This window comes from Chiloscyllium punctatum, chromosome 36, assembly GCF_047496795.1.
Source record: "Chiloscyllium punctatum isolate Juve2018m chromosome 36, sChiPun1.3, whole genome shotgun sequence".
NCBI lineage: Eukaryota > Metazoa > Chordata > Chondrichthyes > Orectolobiformes > Hemiscylliidae > Chiloscyllium > Chiloscyllium punctatum.
The window spans coordinates 25,936,518-25,957,100 of NC_092774.1; the positions used below are offsets into that span (position 1 = coordinate 25,936,518).

The 20,583-nt window shown below is 45.8% G+C and overlaps 2 protein-coding genes across 2 annotated transcripts in view; one reads left to right on the forward strand and one right to left on the reverse strand.

Moving 5' to 3' along the window:
* Window positions 1–2,044: 2,044 nt before the first annotated feature.
* Window positions 2,045–20,583, reverse strand: part of LOC140460048 (uncharacterized) — a 99,209-nt gene continuing 80,670 nt past the window's right edge. Inside the window, exon 5 of the mRNA XM_072554455.1 lies at window positions 2,045–4,184. Within this exon, the coding sequence (XP_072410556.1) occupies window positions 3,135–4,184 (1,050 nt within the window). The 3' untranslated portion in view covers window positions 2,045–3,134. The remainder of the gene's footprint in view (window positions 4,185–20,583) is intronic.
* Window positions 10,839–20,583, forward strand: part of LOC140460919 (uncharacterized) — a 39,367-nt gene continuing 29,622 nt past the window's right edge. Inside the window, exon 1 of the mRNA XM_072555646.1 lies at window positions 10,839–11,145. The gene's annotated coding sequence lies outside the window, so the exon portion shown is untranslated. The remainder of the gene's footprint in view (window positions 11,146–20,583) is intronic.

Sequence of the window (20,583 nt, forward strand, 5' to 3'; positions counted from 1 at the left end):
ACCCTCTGCAAGAAAATGTTTCCCCTTCGGTCCTTTGTAAATATTTCCCCTCTCACCTTAAACCTATGCCCTCTAGTTTTGGACCCCCCTGCCCCGCCCCGCCCCTGAGAAAAAGACCTTGGCTATTCACTCTCTCCCTGCCCCTCATGATTTTATAAACCAGTATAAGGTCACCCCTCAGGCTCTGACCCTCCAGGGTAAAAAAGGACCCAACCTCTCCCGATAACTCAAAACCTCCAGTCCCAGCAACATCCCTGTAAATCTTGTCTGCAGCCTCTCAAGTTTAACAGGGTCCTTCCAAATGAATGGCGATCAGACTTCTATGCCGTGTTCTAAAAGTGGTCTCACCAATGTCCTGTACAGCCACGACATGACGTCCCAACTCGTTTACTCAATGCTGTGACCCATGAAAGCAAGCACTTTCTTCACCGCCCTGTCTACCCGCAACTCCACTTTCAAGGATTAACACCTGCACTCCTGGGACTATTCATTCAGCAACACTCCCCAGGGGGTCTACCATTCACTGTATCAGTCTGCCCTGCTGAGTCTTCTCCAATTTTGTTCTATTTGCCCACACAGGCGTGTCTTGTTGACTTTGTTCTGAGCGGTGTGGATGCTTTCTCCCTTTCACACTTCCATTTACACCCATATGATACCTCAATCATTCCTTCACCATCATTAGCAATCTATCCCTTTGGCTCTGGGTACTCGCACCGTATGTTCCCCTCGGTCTTACTCCCCCCCCCCCCCCCGCCATGTCTATGCCATTAAAAAACAGCATTTTCCAGCCCCTTTCGGTTCTGAACGAGAGTGAAATTAGACAGGAGACATTAACCAATTCTCTCTCCAGACACGTTACCTGATCTGAAGACTTTCCCTAGCCCCTACATGGATAGAAATGTCAGCACCCATTTCTCCAAATGTCATGTTTGATTTGCTCATGACACATTCCTTGGATTTGGAGTGTTCTGATGTAGTGTTTAATAGGGATCCATCAAAATCAACATCCAGTCTTGTCTGAGAGGAGAACCAACTCAACTGACCGGACAAGCTGCACAACTCTTCTGTCAGATCTGTAGATGCGACATCCTCTCTCTCTCGTCAATACAACAGGATTAGAGAGGCTTGGAGTACCATTCTCTCTAAACATTATTTCTAATCCACTGTTATTCCAGACTTCTATGCGTAACATCTAAACCTAAATAATTAAAGCTCCTCAGCCTGATCTCCCACAAACAACAGAATGGTTTCAGCACAGAAGGAGCCTGCTCTAATGAAACAATGTCTGTTCTTAAATTCCACGTTAAGGTTATTATTTCATTAATCTGTTATAAATGGCGTCTGATTCAGAGAAGCATCCTTTTTGTGGAACCCTACGGGAGTTTTCTGATCACAGGATCATACAGCACAGAAAAGGCCCTTTGGCCCATCAAGTGTGTACCACCAATATGTTATCACTTACACTAGATTCATAGAGTTATACAGCATGGAATCAGACCCTTTGGTGTCCATAACTAGAGGGCATAGGTTTAAGGTAGATGGGGAAGGGGATCAAAGGGGCAACCTTTTCACACAGAAGGTGACGCATGTATGGAATGAGCTACCAGAGGGAGTGGTGGGATTGGTACAATTACAATATTTCAAAGGTATCTGTACAGATACATGAGTTGAGAGAGATATGGGTCAAATGCTGACAAATGGGATGAGATTAATTTCAGATATCTGGTCAGCATGGCCAAGTTGGATGGAAAGGTCAGTTTCCGTGCTGTCCAGCTCAATGGTGGGGACATAACCTGTGTCCACATTCCCCCCTCTACCCTGCCACTTGTTGTGTGGCTCAGAGCCCGGGAACATCGTTGGGTCAACCAGACCCTGACAATTTCCACATAGCTCTGGGCACTTCTCACAAACGCCACTTGGATTGTCAGCCGCTGTCAGAAACTTTGGTTTTCTTTTTTGTCCAACCTTCAGCACTGGGCAAGCATTCTCTGTTCCCGTTGTGGGATCGTGTTCAAATAGTGACCAAAATCAGCAACTGGTGAAAATAGCCTCTTTATTCAGCAACCACAAATTCCGTCCTTACAGCAACATCTTACAGAGATTAACATTCCGTCACAATGGGGTTCCATTGTTTTATCTATTGTACACAAACGTTGGCTGCTACTCCCGATAGGATTGAGATTTTCTGTGTGGTGTGCTTGCAGAATTAAGAGGTGTTAGTCCTTTTGTCTTTTAAGATAGCAAATGTTAGTAAAATTACTCAGCCTGTATGCTCTAAATAAGTTAGACATTGTACCTGCACTGAATAAAATAATAAAGGATATTAAACTGTTTATCGCTGCTGGATTGTGAGATTTGTTTAGTATTTACCAGCATGAGTTTCATTCATTCCTGCAAGTTCATAGAAGCGCAGCCTCGATAGTCAGTTTCTTAAAGGGGACAGTGGCTGCAAGTCGGGGAAACTGTTTGATGCTCTGTATTTATTCAGGTCCCGATAGACGGTTGGCAAGGGCTGATTAATATTGTATTCTTTCATGGAGATAAGATGGCAGGGAGGTATTGTTCTGAAAACAATATGTTGACAGTTATTCAGAGGTAGCTTTGATGCAGAAATAGGCCTAAACACTGCTTGTAGCAAGAGCTGATAAGGCTTGAAGGTGTGAAAAAGAAGGAATGAATTGAAAGAGGTGCTTTAACTTATTCTATTTTGTAATAGCAAAATATATTACAAAACTGCGATTTTTTGAATGAATGAAGCTATGTTATAGGAAAGAGTTATGAGTGATTAAAATGGGAAAGCAGTATTATTAGATATAGGGCTCCTGTGAGCAGGTTAGAAAAGATTTATGAATGACTAAATAGAAAGCGTTTGAGAGTGGGTTAGTAAAGAGACCGAAAATACAATCTCACACACCATGTTATCGTCCTAGCAGCCTGGTGGGATCGGAGAAACCGGAGCCAATCTTTACACGGTGCAGATTTCTTCGGAGTCAAACATGACAGATACACACCTCCTGACTTCAGTACATGCTCCAAATCAGTAAGTGTGTCTTAATAGGTGCTCAACTCAACAGGGAATATATGCCCTCTTGAATATTAATACAAGTAACACCCACAAAGCATCCAAACGTTCGCTACTCGGTGTGACTGGATTGATGTCTGAGCAGGTGGCATGACTGACTGAATCCCTTCCCGCACTCGGGGCAGGTGAACGGTCTCTCCCCAGTGTGGACAGGCTGGTGTCTCCGCAGGGAAGACCAATCAATGAACCCCTTCCCACACACTGAGCAGGTGAATGGCCTCTCCCCGGTGTGGACCCGCTGGTGACTCTGCAGGTTGGAGGACTGAATGAATGCCTTCCCACACACAGAGCAGGTGAACGGTCTCTCCCCAGTGTGGACCCGCTGGTGTCTCCGCAGAGAAGACGAATCAATGAAGCCCTCCCCGCATGTGGAGCAGGTGAATGGTCTCTCCCTGGTGTGGACCCACCGGTGTCGCCGCAGGGTGGATGAATCACTGAAGTGCTTCCCGCACACAGAGCAGGTGAACGGCCGCTCCCCGGTGTGGACCCGCTGGTGGTTCACCAAGGCAGAGGACCGTGTGAATACCTGCCCGCACACTGAGCAGGAGAAAGGCCTCTCCCCGGTGTGGACTCGCTGGTGGGTCAGCAAGGCAGAGGACTGGGTGAATGCCTTCCCGCACATGGAGCAGGTGAACGGCCTCTCCCCAGTGTGAATCCGCCGGTGGGTCACCAGGGTGGATAACTGAACGAACGCCTTCCCGCAGACAGAGCAGGTGTACGGCCTCTCCCCGGTGTGGACCCGCTGGTGACTCTGGAGGTTGGAAGACTGGTTGAACGCCTTCCCACACACAGAGCAGGTGAAAGGTTTCTCCCTAGAGTGGACCCGCTGGTGACTATGGAGGGAGGATAACTGAACGAACGCCTTCCCACACACGTTGCATGTGAAAGGCCTCTCTCCCGTATGGACCCGCTGGTGGGTCACCAGGGCGGATGAATGGGTGAACCCCTTACCACACACAGAGCAGGTGAACGGCCTCTCTCCAGTGTGACGGCGGCGATGGCTTTCAAGCAAGCTCGGGAATTTGAATTCCTTCCCGCAGTCCCCACATTTCCACGGTTTCTCCATCACGTGGGAATCCCCGCCGCGCTCTAGTGTCGACAATCAGTTGAAGGACCACTCACAAATGGAAGGTGTTCTATATCTTGCTGCTGCGAACAGGGTGTTGCTATTTCAGACTTTGTACCCGCTTAAAGCTCTTCCCACAGTCAGTTCACTGGTGCATGCTCACTGAAGTCTGTGTACTTCAGTCTCACTGAAGTTTGAAACCTTTCAAAGCAGACTGGACAGAAGAGAAATAAAATATCCAGTGAGATTCAAAAGACTGATAACATTCCTGTGCCAGTGAATCGATTGTCTCGATCAGATCTTGTTTTGAGATATCTGGCTGCAATTCCATCCATTCTCATATCCTGCAAAATGGAGATTACAGAAGACATCACCATCTACATAGGATAGAAATTCCAAACAGACAATTCTGGTTCCTGTGGAACATTCTTTCTTCTCTCCATCCCCCAGAATGCGAATCTCAATTCTACAGTCTCCCTCCATTCTCACTAGGTATTATTGCCTCATGCTTCAAATTCTCCTAAAAATGCTGAAAAATGTTGACTGATTGATCTATGCTCGTCTCTTCCTGCCCTGGACACAGGTTATCACAGATTGAACCAGGAGTGCGCTATTCAGCTCCTGGGGTTTGCTCTGCTGTTCCATAAAATCATATCTGTGCTGTTTTGGCCTTCACTCCATTTCCTGCTGTTCTCCATAACTTTTCATATCCCTGTCACTCAAAATTCTCTTCAATTAAGCATTGAATACATTCCATGAGCCAGTCTCCATAACTGTCTGTGGGGGAACATTCCATAAACTAACAAAAAAAGAATAAATTCCTCATTTCTACCTGAAATGGGAGACCACTTCCAGACAGATGGAGACTAGTTGCTTTAGAATCATGTTCAGCATGGACTGGATGGAATAAAGGGCCAGAAACTGAGCAGTTTAACCCCAGAATGGAAAGGGAGGGCACGAAAAGGAAGTGCCGTACTCACAGATGGTGGACAGAGAAAGGAAGTTGCAGTCTGAGGTGAAGCTCAATCTTCATTCTGGGAGAGAGGGACAGGATGAGCTTCAGAAGCTCATGGTCCAACTTCCGCATTCAGTCAATACGGCGGTTCTGATTGGCAGGCGGACCAGTCTCCTTCCGGTCATCTAGCGATTCCAATTGGCTCGCAGTTGACCTGTATGACGTCATGGCGCGTGGCCAATAGAAGAGAACTAGCTTGGAACACGGGATCGTCATCGGCCAGCTCCCTCCGGACGTCCCGCCCCCGTATGTGAACGTCACAATGCGGAAGTAGCCCGATCAGTTTCAGACTGAGACCTCCCCAACTCTGGGCAATATCTGGGAGCAAAGCAATATCTCCCCCTTTCTATTCCTCATCCTGGGAGGGAGAGGGAAGGCACTGTACACTTGTACCAACTAACGGCGGAAAGTGTGAATGCAAGTGAAGGGGTTTCAGATTCGCTCTCTGTTAAGGCTTTTTGATCCTCATGGCATTTATCAGGACTGGAACGTGAAAAGGGTCAGAGATTTGTCCAGTGTTATTAAATTGTTAAACATTCAACGTGCTCTTCGTGGTTTTCTCACATTCGATTTTAATTAATTGTTGTAATTATGTGTTGTAGCTATGTCATATACTTCCAATTATGCTGTTATTGAAGGGGACGGTAAGTGGGCATTGGACAGAGTCATAGAGATGTCCAGCATCGGAACAGAGCCCTCAGTCTAACTCGTTCATACTGACCAGTTAACCTGGATAAATCTAGTCCCATTTACCAATACTTGGCCCATATCCCTGTAAACCTTTCTTAATTCATTCACCCATCCAGATGCCTTTTAAATATTGTAATTGTACCAGCCTCCACCACTTCCTCTGTAGATCATTCCATATGTACAAAGAGAGTCCATTCATCAGTCTAACAATGGCAGGGAAGAAGCTTTTTCTGAACCTGTTGGTGCATGTGTTTCCAGATTCTGTATCTTCTGCCTGACCAAAGAGGTTGTGAGAGAGCATTATGGGGTTGGAGGAGAATTTGATGATGTTGGCAGCATTTCGGCGGCAAAGAGAAGTGTTGGTTGACTTCCATGATGGTCTGTGATGTGCATAAAACCTTCTGTAGTATCTTATCATTCTGGGCAAAGCAGTAGCCGGCCTAGGTTGCTACACATCTAGATATAACACTTTCTATAGTGCATCTGTAAAAGTTGGTGAGGGTCATTATTGACATTCAGAATTTCATAAGCCTCCTGAGGAAGAAGTGTTGTTGTGTTATCCTGGCTGAGGTTGCCCCATCATTTTCCCAGATGGTGAGAACACTCAAACAACCCACCGTGGTGTTTGCATTGCTGACAGAAAGCAGTTTGTGTTCAGCAGCAGCTTAGTCATTCACGCACTGCTGTGAGATTAAAAGTACAGACAGCCATGAGGAACCAGCGGTGTTTTCAACCAACATTCAAACTGATCAATCTAAACCTTGAAGTCTCAAACGAAATCTACAAGTTCACTTAGCCAAAAGCTAATGGAGGCATCCTCATAAAATTATCAGATATACTTGGAATCCTGAGAAGAATTCAAGTGAATCCTAGAAAGATATTGCATATCTTGGACTATTCCCAGAAAGTGAATGAACTATCAAGATTCATATAAAGATTTGTGGGAACTGTGGCAGGGAAGGAAAGAAAACTAGATTTACAATTTTAATGCCATACATACTATTCTGCTAAGTTACTCCTGTTGATTAGGTTTTCACATTTTTAAACAAAAAAACAATTAATTATTCTTCCAGTTAATGACTGGGTTTTCAAACTTCTCTTCAAAATTAATAGTTTTTCCTCTTCAAACTGAATGATTGTAACAAAACTGCATCTCTTTGTTGAATTTTGAATCTGTAGGATGTGCTTGGTAAAGTTTGAATGAACAATATTTCAAAGTGAATTTTATCATATTAAATACCAAGATGTTCTGGAGAGGAAAGACTTGCTCTTGTGCATTTTGCAACACTTAATCAAGGTCAGTTCAATAGAAGAAACAGACAGGTTGATGCTTGAGTTGAGAGCTGGGGCAAAACATCAGAAATAATGCAGGCAGTAGCACAGCAATTAGGGTTTGAAAGTTAGCCAAAAACATAAAAACAGGTAGGAAAGTTTCTTCAGCGCTCTTTTAAAAAGTTAACAAAATAAGTGTTGGTTCTATAGAAAATGAGTCTGGGCATTCAATAACGGAGGATAAAGAGATGGTAAATGAATTGAAAAGAGCTTGAATCTAGAGAGGATACAAGTAATACCCTGGAACTAGCTAAACCAGGAATTGAAAGGGAAGGAGGAACTGAAGAAAATTACAATTACCAGGGAAGTAGTATGGAGTAAACTGTTGGAACTACGAGTTGACAAGTTCCAGGTACCTGAAGGATTTCATCCAAAACTCTTAAAGAAACACTAACCAGTGAAATAGTTAACGCATTGGTTTTAATTTTCCAAATGCCATTAGTTTCAGTGAAGGTTTCTTTAAATTCGTAAACTATTTCCTTCGAAAAGGGAGACAGAGAATAGGAAACTGCAGACCATTTACCTTACCATATGTCAGCGAAAATGTCGAAACCTATAATTAAACATGTTATGACAGGGCACTTTATAAGTTCAAGGTCAATGGGAAATAATGTTGTAGTAATGTTTTGAAGGACTGCCTTTTCCCAATGTGACAGAGCTGATGAATCTCCAGTGCCGACAGGGAATAGTATCCCTTCCCCCACTCCCCACATTTCAACGACTTCTCCGGAGTTCTGGCTTTCTGTTTCTAATGAACAAGTGAAACTGTGATCACACTCAGGAAGCGTGTACAGTCACTCCCTCCTGCGAATAGTGTAATAGTTCTTTAGTCTGTGTAACTGGTTAAAGCTCCTTCCCACAGTCAGCTCACTGGGACACTGTCTCTCTCTCAACAAGGGGAAAAGATGTACAAAAGTTGAGCAGCGAGACAAAATGCAAAAGCAATAAAACAATTGTGGCTGTATCCTTTTTTCCCTACTGGCATTTGAACATTTAAAATGTATTAATAAACACCCACATCCCCAAAAAGCGTATTACACTTGCCTGCCAATGTCAGCAAAACACTGGGCATATTCATCGCTGTCTGGAAAAAACTGAAAGGAAAGGGTGTGAATATGGGAGGGGACAGACTCTGGAAACGTTGGTCCAGGTCTGTGTTGTAATGGGCAAAATAGACAGGCAGGAGGCTGCAAGAACACAGCAAGCCAGGCGACATCAGGGGGTGGAGGAGTCGACATCTTGGTGTAACCTTTGTTCATAACTGGAGGTGGGTACAGGGAGAGATACAGAGAAAGGGTGTGCTGGGGACACGATGGTGAAGTGGGGATAAGTGAAGACAGGTGGAGGGTACGACCTGATTGGTCAATAGGAGGAAGGAATCTTGTTGGTGGCAGAGAGGAGTGGAAAGGAGGGGTCGAGGCTGAGAAGGGAATCGGGGGATGAGAAGTGAAGTTATTTGAAATTGGGGAACTCTATGTTGAGTCCTCTGGGCTGTAGGCTGCCCAGGTGGAAGATGGGGTGTTGTTCCTCCAAGTTGCGGTTTAGTTTGTTGTGACAATGGAGGAGGCCAAAGATGGTCATATCAGAAGGGGAATTAAAATGGATGGTGATGGGGAAGTCTGGTCAGCCTCTGCGGACCCAGCTGCAATGCTCGGTTTCCCTGATGTAGAGAATACCACAATTTGCAAACATATGGTAAATGCAGTACTGTAATGTGAAGTTATAGCCTTTGCTGTGAAAAAAAGCAGAAAGGAGGTGTATTGTTTAAACGTTGATGTATTGGGATGTGGAGAAAGGGAGAACTGCAGATGCCGGAGATCCGAGTCAAAGTATGGCACTGGGAAAACACAGTAGGTCAGGCAGCATCCAAGGAGCAGGGGAGTCGACATTTTGGGCACGACCCCTTAATCAAGAATGCTGTGTAGATGTTCAAAGGGGCCTCAGCGTCCTTCTACACCAGTCAATGCCAGTTGTCAGACAGGTGCAGTAAGCAATCAGCATGGCAAATGGTCTTTTGGCAAGAGGAATTCTGCTGTAAAGTGCGGATGCCTTCCTGCAGTTGGGTGGTCATTGAATATATCCAAGGCTGCATTCATCTGATTTTTGAACATCAAATAAGTGAGCGTTTATGGGGGAAGGCAAGAAAATGATTTTAAGACCAGTACAGGACAGTTACAGTCATACAGCACAGAAACACACCCTTCAGTCCAACTAGTCCGTGCTGACTATACTCACAAACGAAATAGTCCCACCTGCCTGCATTTGGCCCATGCCCCTCTGAACCTTTCCTATTCATGTATTTATCCAAATGTCTTTTCAATGTTGTTACCTGCATCCACCACTTCTTCTGGACATTCGTGACACACACAAACCACTCTGTGGAAAAAAAAGGTACCCTTCATGCCTTTTTAAAGTCTTTCTCAGTCTGACTCAACATTGAGACCCAGATAGAATTCACACCTGTTATGAGAAAAACTCTGAATTTAAATGACATTCTTGAGAAGGTAATTAAAAACAGATTCAGGGATTAACATATCAAAGATGAAAGATTTAATCTAAAATTGTTTAATGTATCACATTTCCATGATACTCGACTCCTTTGGCTATAAATTCTGTGATCACGATCTAATTCTCCACAACCACCTGATGAAGGAGCGGCGCTCCAAAAGCTAGTGCTTCCAAATAAATCTGTTGGATTCTAATCTGGTGTTGTGTGATTTTTAACTTTGTCCATGTGAAACTCAGGAGTTGTGGGACTGGTAACAGTTGTTATTTTGTGATCTTCTCCAAGTGAAATTTATCCTCTGCGCAGGCACGGGTGAACAGTCTGTTTTTGTGCTTTGTGCGAGATCAGCTTTTAAATCCTTATGTTCAGCAGCAGAAGCAAACTGTAGATCAGCAATTGTATTCCGAGAGTGGTACTTCCAGCCTTGGAAATCCCGTTGGGTCAACAGTGAGAGAGGGAGAGAGGATGTCACATCTAAAGTGCATACAGAAAAGTTGTTTCGGTTGTTCAGTCAGTTTGAGTTGGTTCTGCACTCAGATGAGACTGGATACTGCTTTTAATGGATCCTAATTGAAACTGCAATTAGAACACCTTAAATTCAAGGAATTTTGAATGGGTAAATCAAACTGTAACCTTGAAGAGATATGTTATTCCATTAATAACGTTGGGTGACCCAAATTAGACATTTTTATTGATAGCTCCATAATCATATTCCTGCTGGATTTTTTTCTGGGCAAACAATTTCTGGTGGAAGAAATTCTATATCCTGGGAAGGCAGGGAAATTTAAAAAAAACGGTTGTTCAAAGCATTTTAACTGTGGACCCACGAGCTCTTGTGAATTAAATCTCTTTATTTGCAGAAGTAGTCTGTTAAAATGTCCATGTCCCTTTAAAATGCAGATTTCCCCCTTTAGATATGACTGTTTTGTTATTATGTCGGAATATCTGTTTAAATTGAGCCGTGAGCTTTCCCAATGTAGACAGGGCTCCTCGAAACGTGGCAGTGTCCCCCCTGCAGCTGCAGAGCGAGACAGGAGAGTTTGTTTTTGTGAATGAGCAGTTGTAGCGCGAGGTGTCTGTTACTTGGTGACGGTGAGGCTCCCCGGCCCCGCCCATCCCCCTGAGCTGACGTCACGCGGGGGGTGAAGGCGGTTGGGAGGAGAAGTCGCTCGAGCGGGGAAGGGGCGGCCGTTAGGAAAATGGCGCCGTGCGGCCCCGGGGGCAGACACCCGTCACTGGGCACCGCCGCCTTCCTGGTGCAGCTGCTGTGTCACGGGCCACACCGCCCGGCTGTACAGCAGGCAGGAGCCGGTGACCATTCTGGAGGCGGATGGGGTTAAGGGCCTGTTTGGGAACCCGTCGGCCGCCTGGGTGGTGGAGTTCTACTGGTCGTGGGGCGGCCCCTGTGTCAACTCTGGGGCCACCTGGAAGGTACTGGGCCCGGGAGGTGAAAGGTGAGGCAGGTTGGGGGGGGACGGAGGGGAAGGAATGTGGGGCCTGTCCTGTCATAGTCACATTTTACACTCACTTTACATCTGCTTGTGATTTTTTACCTTCACTGTTTAAATCCTTGTGCTGTTTACCCTCACTTTTTAAAAAATCCTGGTGCTGTTACTTGTGCAATTGCTGAGGTTAATTTGTAAATAATAGTGAAGGAGATTATGCACCAGCATGTATATGTTCCTCAGTCATTGAAGGACTTTTTGAGAATGGTTAATAAAGCATGTGATGTACTAAGTCTTGTTAACATGGATGTACAGTAGTTTGTAATTTGTCAAAGTATGCTTCTTATTATTTGGAGTCATAGAGTTGTACAGACCCTTTGGTCCAACCCGTCCATGCCGACCAGATATTCAAAATTAGCACTGACAATGTAGTGCTGGAAAAACACAGCAGCTCAGGCAGCATCCCAGGAGGAGGAGGATTGATGTTTCGGGCATAAGCCCTTCATTGGGAATCATTTGAGTCCTTTCAGCCTTAAGCCAGCCTGATGAAAGGCTTATGCCCGAAACATCAATTCTCCTGCTCCTCGGATGCTGCCTGACCTGCTGTGCTTTTGCAGCACTACACTTTTGCCTCTGATCTCCAGCATCTGCAGTCCTAACTTTTTCCTAGTTGATTTCAATATTACTGCGAAGCCTCTTTCATGGATGCCTACCTGGAAGAAGTTCTCCTCCTGTCTACAAAGATCTGTGAGTCCCCCTCTCACTGTACCCCCCCAAGTCCTGAACCTCTGCCCTGAATTTCTTCAGCCACATCCACAAGCAGTTTGACTATCACAGCCACATCTCCTTTCTCAGTGTTTGCCTATGGGAACCATCTGATCTCACATGCAGCCCGGACCACATTCAGACCAACCCAGTTTGGACCTGAACAGGATACCCAGTACATACTACAAATCCGAAACCTTCAACGATTCTCTTTCTGAATCCTCCACTCCACACTATCAGACATGCGCCGCCATCTACTCAACCAGCAGTCAGTCCTCAGAGCCTCATTTTCCCAGACCTGCAATCCAGATCTGCATTTCTACATCGTCAGAAAAGATTCCTGATGAAGGGCTTATGCACCAAAATTTAAGTTCTCCTGCTCTTCGGATGCTGCCTGACCTGCTGTACTTTTCCAGCACGCTCAGCTCTGACCTTCTTTTGATGCACCGATAAGGAGCATTGGAGGACCTGAAGGAGACTTGTCCTCTTGCCAATCAGAACTCCCCTACTGTCTGAAAGTAGGTGGACCATGATCTTCTGAAGCTGCTGCTGCTCCCCTCTCTCAGAATGAAGATTGAGCTTCAGCCCAGACTGCAACTTCCTTCCTCTGTCTAACATCTGTGAGTACAACACTCTCTTTCTTTTCTCACCCCCTTTTCAATATATTTTTTCATTCTGGGGTTTAATTGTTGACTTGCAGCAACCGAAAGGAGAGGGAGCGAATCCAGGGAGGGGGTAGACTAGAGAAATGTTGATCCAGATCTGTGTCTCAATTGGCAAAATCGACCAGCAGGAGCGCTGATGAAGGACTATGCCCGAAATGTCAATTTTCCTGCTTTTCAGATGCTGGCTGACCTGTGCTTTTCCAGCACCGCACTCTCGACTCTGCTCTCCAGCATCTGCAGCCCTCACTTTCTTCCAGTGAAAAAGTCTCTGCCTATCCACCTAGATGGAGGTAGATTCATATCCAGTTATGATCTGTTCAATGCTGGTCCAGGCTCGAAAGACCAAGTGGCCTACTCCTGCTCCCAATTCTGACAGTGTGTCCAGGACATCAACAGACCACAAGACATAGGAGCAGAAATAATGGCATTCTGTCCATCAGCTCTGCTCCATCATTTAATCATGGCTGGTCAGTTTCTCAACCCCATTCTTCCACTTTCTTACCGTAACCCTCAATCCTTTTGATACTCAAGAACTGATCTATCTCAGTCCTAAACTTCCTCAGTGACTTGTCCTCCACAGCCTTCTGTGGCAATGTATTCCACAGATTCACCGCTCTCTGGCTGATGAAGTTTCTCCTTGCCTCCATTCTGAAAGGTTTTCCCTTTGCTCTAAGGCTGTGCCATTGGGTCCTAGTCTCTCCTACCAGTGGAAACATCTTCCCAATGTCCATTCTGGCCAGGCTGTTCAGTATTCTGTATATTTTAATTAGATCCCCCTGAGTGTGGGCCTGTTCATCGGCACGATCCAGGCCCTTCAGGATGAGGCTCAGCAAAGTGAAAATTGAGGGAGAGTGTGTGGGACAGAGATTTTCAGCTTCTCAGGAATAAGAGAGGAAAGTGAGTTCACCTATGAATGATAATTTATCTAATAGGCCAATGGGCTGAGGAATGGCAGATGGAGTTTAATTTGGAGAAATGTGAGCTGTTGCATTTTGGAAAGGCAAATTGGGACAGGAATTGTACACTAAATGGTCAGGTCCTGGGGAGTGTTCCTGAACCAAGAGACAGGAAGTGTAGGTTCATAGTTCCTTGAAAGTGGCGTCATAAGTCGAGATGGTAGTGAAGAAAGTGTTTGGTATGCTTTCTTTTATTGATCAGTGGATTGCGTATAGGAGTTGGGAGGTCATGACTGGAGGTCACTTCTGGAATACTGTATTCAGTTCTGGTCTCTCTACTATAGGAAAGATGTTGTGAAACTTTGAAAGGGTTCTGAAAAGTTACAAGGCTGTTGCCAGAGTTGGTGAGTTTAAGCTACAGGGAGAGACTGAGTAGGCCAGGGATGTTTTCCCTGGAGCATTGGAGGCTGAGGTAACCTTAGAAGTTTATATGGGGCATGAATAGGGTGAATAGTCAAGGTTTGTTCCCATGAAAGGGGAGTCAAGAACAAGAGGGGCATAGGTTTAAGGTGGGTGAGGAAAGGGACCTGAGAGGCAGTTTTTTTTCATGCAGAGGGTGGTGCATGTATGGAACAAACTAACAGAGGAAGTAGAGGAGGCTGGTACAGTTACAACATTTAAAAGGCATCTGGCTGAGTACATGAATAGAAAGGGTTTAGAGGGATGCGGTCCAAATGCTAGCAAATGAGATGAGATTAATTTAGAATATCTGGTCGGTACAGACGAGTTGGACTGAAGGGTCTGTTTCCGTGCTATATGACTCTAATCGTCTTCGGTGAAAGCAGAAATGTGGTTGTGAGGAATGGACTTTCTGGGCAACTTTCAAAGAGGTTTTGCCCTTACTGGGAGCAGAAGTAGTTACAGTAAAATCTTTCAATTGTGAGACAGCAACTAAGTGAGTACATCTGGGATTTTGGTAGGAAATGGGAATTCATTGCACTGTGGGAATGCAGCCCTCCCCTATACACTCATTTCTGGTGGTGGATGAGGCCAGGCCTCAAGATTAGGGGGAGTAGATTTAGGACAGAAATGAGGAGGAACCACTATTCCCAGAGTGTCATGAATCTATGGAATTCTTTGCCCGAGGCAGCTTCATTAAGTATATTGAAGACAAGGTTGGATGAGTTTTGCATGATAAGGAAATTAAGGGTAGTTGGGACAATGCAGGGGGGAGGAGCTGAGACGATGGATAGATCAGCCATGATCTTAATGAATGGTGGAGCAGACTGGATGGGCCAAATGGCCTACTCTTACTTCTATTACTATGAAACTATAACCCTGCATTTCCCATGGTTCACCATGGCATGTCAGAACTGGCAGTCAATGAGTTAAACATCACTGAGTACTTCCAAGTGCCCATCATGTTCCTCCTCATCTGAACAGATCCTGTGTATGCGTACGGCTTGTCCATAAGGGAGTGGCTGTTTTGGGTGGAAGCTGGAGAAGTGTAGCATCGGGAGGTTATCCGTGGGTTTGAGGTTGTATGTGGTGCTGAGGTGTTGCCCATCCTTGATGGAGATGCAGGTGTCCAAGAATGAGACAGATAGTAGAGAATTGTCCATGATGAGTTTGGTGGGATGGAACACGTTGATATCACTGTATAGCTTTTTCCGTGACTCCTCTCCATGTGTCCAGAAGAAGAAAATGTTGTCAATGTACCTGGTGTATAGTGTTGGTTGGTGATCCTGCGTAGAGAAGAAATCTTGTTCGAACCTGTGCATGAAAATGTTGGCATATTGGGGTGCAAATTTGGTCCCATGGCTGTTCCATCTGTCTGGATGAAGAACGTTGTGCTCAAGGATAAAGTGGATGAGTTGTAGGACGGTGGTCAGAGATTGGCAGTTGTTGGTGTTGAGTAATGAGGCTGTTGCCGCGATGCTGACATTATGGGAGATGCTGGTGTAGAGTGCTGAAACATCCATTGTGACGAGGAATGTTCCCGGTTCGACTGGTCCATGGATGCTGAGTTTCTCTAAGAAATCTATAGTGTTGTGACGGAAGCTAGGGGTTCCCCGAACGATGGGTTTCAAGATGCCTTCGACATAGCTGGAGAGGTTCTCACACAGAGTCCTATTGACAGGGATGTGCAAGTTAGGATGGATTAGCCATGGGAAATACAGAGTAAGGGGGTAGGTATGGGTGGGATGCTCTTCGGAGGGCCAGAATGGAATAGATGGGCCGAACGGCCTGCTTCGACGTTGTCAGGATTCTATGACACCCCCAACAAAGGACACTTTTATCTGCATCTATCCTGTCAGGCCCCTTTCAGAATTCTACTGGGTTGAATAAGATTACTTCTGGTTCATATACAGCACAGTCCAACTCGTCCATGCCGACCACGATTCCCAAATTAAACTAGTCCCATTTGCCTGCATTTCGCCTATATCCCTCTAAACCTTTCTATTCGTGTACTCATCTAAATGTCATTTAAATGTTGTAGCTGTACCTGCATCTACCACATCCTCAGCAAGTTCATTTCACATGCAAACAACACTGTCAAAACGTTGCCCTTCAGGTTCCTTTTAAATCTCTCTCTTCTCACATTAAAACAATATGCCCCCCAGTTTTGAGCACCCTGACACTAAGGAACAGCCCTTTGCTATAATCCTTACCTCCACTCCTCAGATTTTATAAATCTCAATGAGGTCACCCCTAAACCTCCTGTGCGCCACTCTCTCCTTATAGCTCAAACCCTCCGGTCCTGGCAACGTTCTGGTGAATCTTTACCGAACCCCCTCTAATAGAGTTCTTCCTTTACAGGGCCACCACAACTGTACTCAGTACTCGAAAGTGGCCTCACCAACATTCTGTACAACCTTAACATGCTGTCTCAACTTCGAAACTCAACAGTGTGAACAATGAAGGCATTTGTGCTAAATGCCTCCTTAACCACCCTATCTACCAGTGATGCAACTTTCAAAGAACTATGTACCGAACTCCTCCTCCACCCCCCCATTTCCCCCCCCCCCTCCCCCAAACTCCCCCATGTCTCTGTTTTACAACACAATCCAGGGCCCTACCATTAACTGTACAAGTCCTGCCCGTCCTTGTTTTAGCAAAACTCAATCCCTTGCTTTTATTCATAGCTCTCTCAGACACACACGCACACATATACCCCACCAACACTCTGACAGGCTTATACTCCATCCATCACACACACTTTACCAAGCATGCACACATGCTTACATGCACTCTCCACACAAACTCTCTCACGCGTGCACATACAACTCTATGGGGTGACTTTGTATTGGCAGAATTATATTTGCAGATTCATTCAATTTTGCTCAAAAAGCACGCAATTTGCAGGCAGCCAATCCATGTAATATTTTATAAATTCCTATTTTGGAAATAGAACCAATCTAATTCAAGATTGGGATACTGACAGACTCGAACATCACACCTTTCATGCATTGTTTGAGCTGAAATGCCACCTTTTTTTTAATAAGACCTCAAGTCATCTCGAGAATGTGACGTAAAAGAGAAGCGAGTCAAACAGGGCAGGCAGGGACAAGGTAGGACTAATAAATTAAACTGCATTTATTTCAATGCAAGGGCTCTAACAGGGAAGGCAGATGAACTCAGGGCATGGTTAAGAACATGGAACATATCATAGCAATTACAGAAACATGGCTCAGGGATGGGCAGGATTGGCAGCTTAATGTTCCAGGATACAAGTGCTACAGGAAGGATAGAAAGGGAGGCAAGAGAGGAGGGGGGGATGGTATTTTTGATAAAGGAAAGCATTACAGCTGTGCTGAGGGAGGATATTACCAGAAATACATCCAGGGAAGTTATTTGGGTGGAACTGAGAAATAAGAAAGGGAGGATAACCTTATTGGGATTGTATTATAGACCCCCTAATAGTCAGGGAAATTGGGAAACAAACTTGTAAGGAGATCATAGAGTGGCCTAACCAATGTCCTGTACAGCAACAATATGACCTCGCAACTCCTATACTCGATGCTCTGACCAATAAAGGAAAACATACCAAATACCTTCCTCACTATCCTTTTGACCTGCGACTCCACTTTCAACTAACTATCAACGTCTCTGTTAAGCAACACTCCCTAGGACCTTACCATTAAGTGTATAAGTCCTGCTCTGATTTGTTTTTCCAAAATGCAGCACCTCACACTTATCTGAATTAAACTCCATCTGCCACTCAGCCCATTGACCCACCTGATTACCTGTTGTAATCTGAGGTAACCTTCTTTGCTGTCCACTGCACCTCCAATTTTGGTGTCATCTGCAAATTTACTAACTATACCTTTTTATGCTCAGATTGAAATCATTTATATATGACAAAAAGGTAGTGGACCCAGCACTGATCCTTGTGGCACTCCACTGGTCACAGGCCTCCAGTCTGAAAAACAACCATCCACTACCACCCTCTGTCTTCTACCTTTGAGCCAGTTCTGTATCCAAATGGCTAGTTCTCCCTGTATTTCATGAGATCTAACCTTGCTAACTAGTGTCCCATGGAGAACCTTGTCGAACACCTTACTGAAGTCTATATAGATCAGGTCCACCGCTCTGCTCTAATTGTTCTTTGTTACTTTTTCAAGAAACTCAGTGTTGAGAGTTTGGTGCTAGAGAAGTACTGCAGGTGAGGCCGCATCCGAGGAGCTGGAGAATCAATGTTTCAGGTTTCAGCCCTTCATCAGAAATAAGAATGAAGTGCATATGCCCGAAATGTTGATTCTCCTGCTCCTCGGATGCAGCTTGACCTGCTGTGCTTTTCTAGTACCACTCTAATCTAGACTCTGACCTCCAGCATCTGCAGTCCTCGCTTTCTCCTTTCAAAACCCGCAATCAAATTGATGAGACGTAACATGATTTCCCATGCACAAAGCCATGCTGACTATCTCTAACTAATCCTTGCCTGTCCAAATACGTGTCCCTCAGGATACTCTCCAAAAACTTGCCCACCGATGTCAGGCTCACTGATCTATAGTTCCCTGCCAATTCCTTACACCTTTCTTCAGTAGTGGTACCACGTTAACCAACCTCCAATCTTCCAGCATCCCTCCTGTGACTATCAATGATACAAATATCTCAGCAAGGGGCCCAGCAATCACTTCCCTAGCTTCCCACAGAGTGCGAGGGTACACCTGATCAGGTCCTGGGGATTTATCCACTTTTATGTGTTTCAAGACATCCAGCACCTGCTCCTCTATAATAAGGAAATGTTTCAAGATGTCACCATCTATTTCCCCACATTCTACGGTATATTTTCCATGCCCTTCTCCACAGTAAACACTGATGCAAAATACTCGCTCAGTATCTCCCCCATCTCCTGTGGCTCCAAACAAAGGCAGAATTTCGAGGGGCCCTATTCTCTCCATAGTTACCCTTTTTGCCCTTATGGATTCTCCATAACACTATTTGCAAAAGCTATCTCATGTCCGCTTTTCACATTCCTGATTTCCCTCTTAAGTATGCTCCTACTGCCTTTATAGTATAGGGATTCACTCAATTTCTTTCATCTGTACTTGTTATATGCTTCCTTCTTTTTGTTAATCAAAACCTCAACTTCTCTAGTCATCCACAATTCCCTACACCTTCCAGCCTTTCCTTTCACCTGAACAGGAATATACTGTCTCTGAACTCTCATTACCTAATTTTTGAAGGCTTCCATTTTCCAGACATCCCTTCACCTGTGAACATCTGTTCCCAAGCAGCTTTCATAAAATTCTTGCCTAATACCATCAAATTTGCCTTGCTCCAATTTAAAACCTCAGCCTTTCGATCTGGTCTATCCTTTTCCATCACTATTTTAAAACTAATAGAATTATGGTCGCTGACCCCAAAGTGCTCCCCCACTGACACCTCAGTCACCTGCCCTGCCTTATTTCCCAAGAGTAGGTCACGTTTTGCACCTTCTCTAGTAGGTACATCCACATATTCAATCAGAAACCTTTCTTCTATACACTTAACCTTTGATCTTCTGCACATTCCGGGTTCCTCCTTGCCTGTCCTCTTTGCTTTCTAGTGTGCAGTAAATGTGTTCTGTAATTCAGCATTACGTTTGGTATACATGTTTGGGGACAAGTGTTAAGGCTATAGACTTTTCAATAGTGTTCAGGGATGTGTAGGGTAAGTGCATTAATCAGGGGTAAATGTAGGGGAATGGGTCTGGGTAGCTTACTCTTTGGAGGGTTGGTATGGACTTGTTGGTCCAAAAGGCCTGTTTCCACACAGCAGGGATTCTAATTCTAATTAACAAAGTCCTTTCTATCTAAACCCTTAACAAAATGCAGCCCCAGTCTACATTTGGAAAATTAAAATCCCCTGCTATAATCACTATTATTCTTACTTCCCCATTCTCACTCACTACCCCCATTCCTCCTTCCCCCCCCCCTCCACCATTACTCCTTCCCCCCCCCCACCATTCCTCCTTTCCCCCCCCCCCCACAATTCCTCCTTCCCCCCCCCCCACCATTCCTCCTTCTCCCCCCCCATTCCTCCTTTCCTCTTCCCCCCCCCCCCCATTCCTCCTTTCCTCTTCACCCCCCCCCCCATTCCTCCTTTTCCACTCTCTCCCCCCCATTCCTCCTTTCCTCTCCTCTTTCCCCCCCATTCCTCCTTTCCTCTCCCCCCCCCCCTCCATACCTCCTTTCCTCTCCCCCCCCATTCCTCCTTCCTCCTTCCCCCCATTCCTCTTTCCTCCTTTCCTTTCCCCCCATTCCTCCTCCCCCCCCCCCCATTCCCCGTTCCTCCTCCTCCGCCGCCCCCGTTCCTCCTCCTCCTCCGCCGCCCCCGTTCCTCCTCCTCCTCCGCCGCCCCCGTTCCTCCTCCTCCTCCGCCGCCCCCGTTCCTCCTCCTCCTCCTCCGCCGCCCCCGTTCCTCCTCCTCCTCCTCCGCCGCCCCCGTTCCTCCTCCTCCTCCTCCGCCGCCCCCGTTCCTCCTCCTCCTCCTCCGCCGCCCCCGTTCCTCCTCCTCCTCCTCCGCCGCCCCCCGTTCCTCCTCCTCCTCCGCCGCCCCCGTTCCTCCTCCTCCTCCGCCGCCCCCGTTCCTCCTCCTCCTCCGCCGCCCCCGTTCCTCCTCCTCCGCCGCCCCCG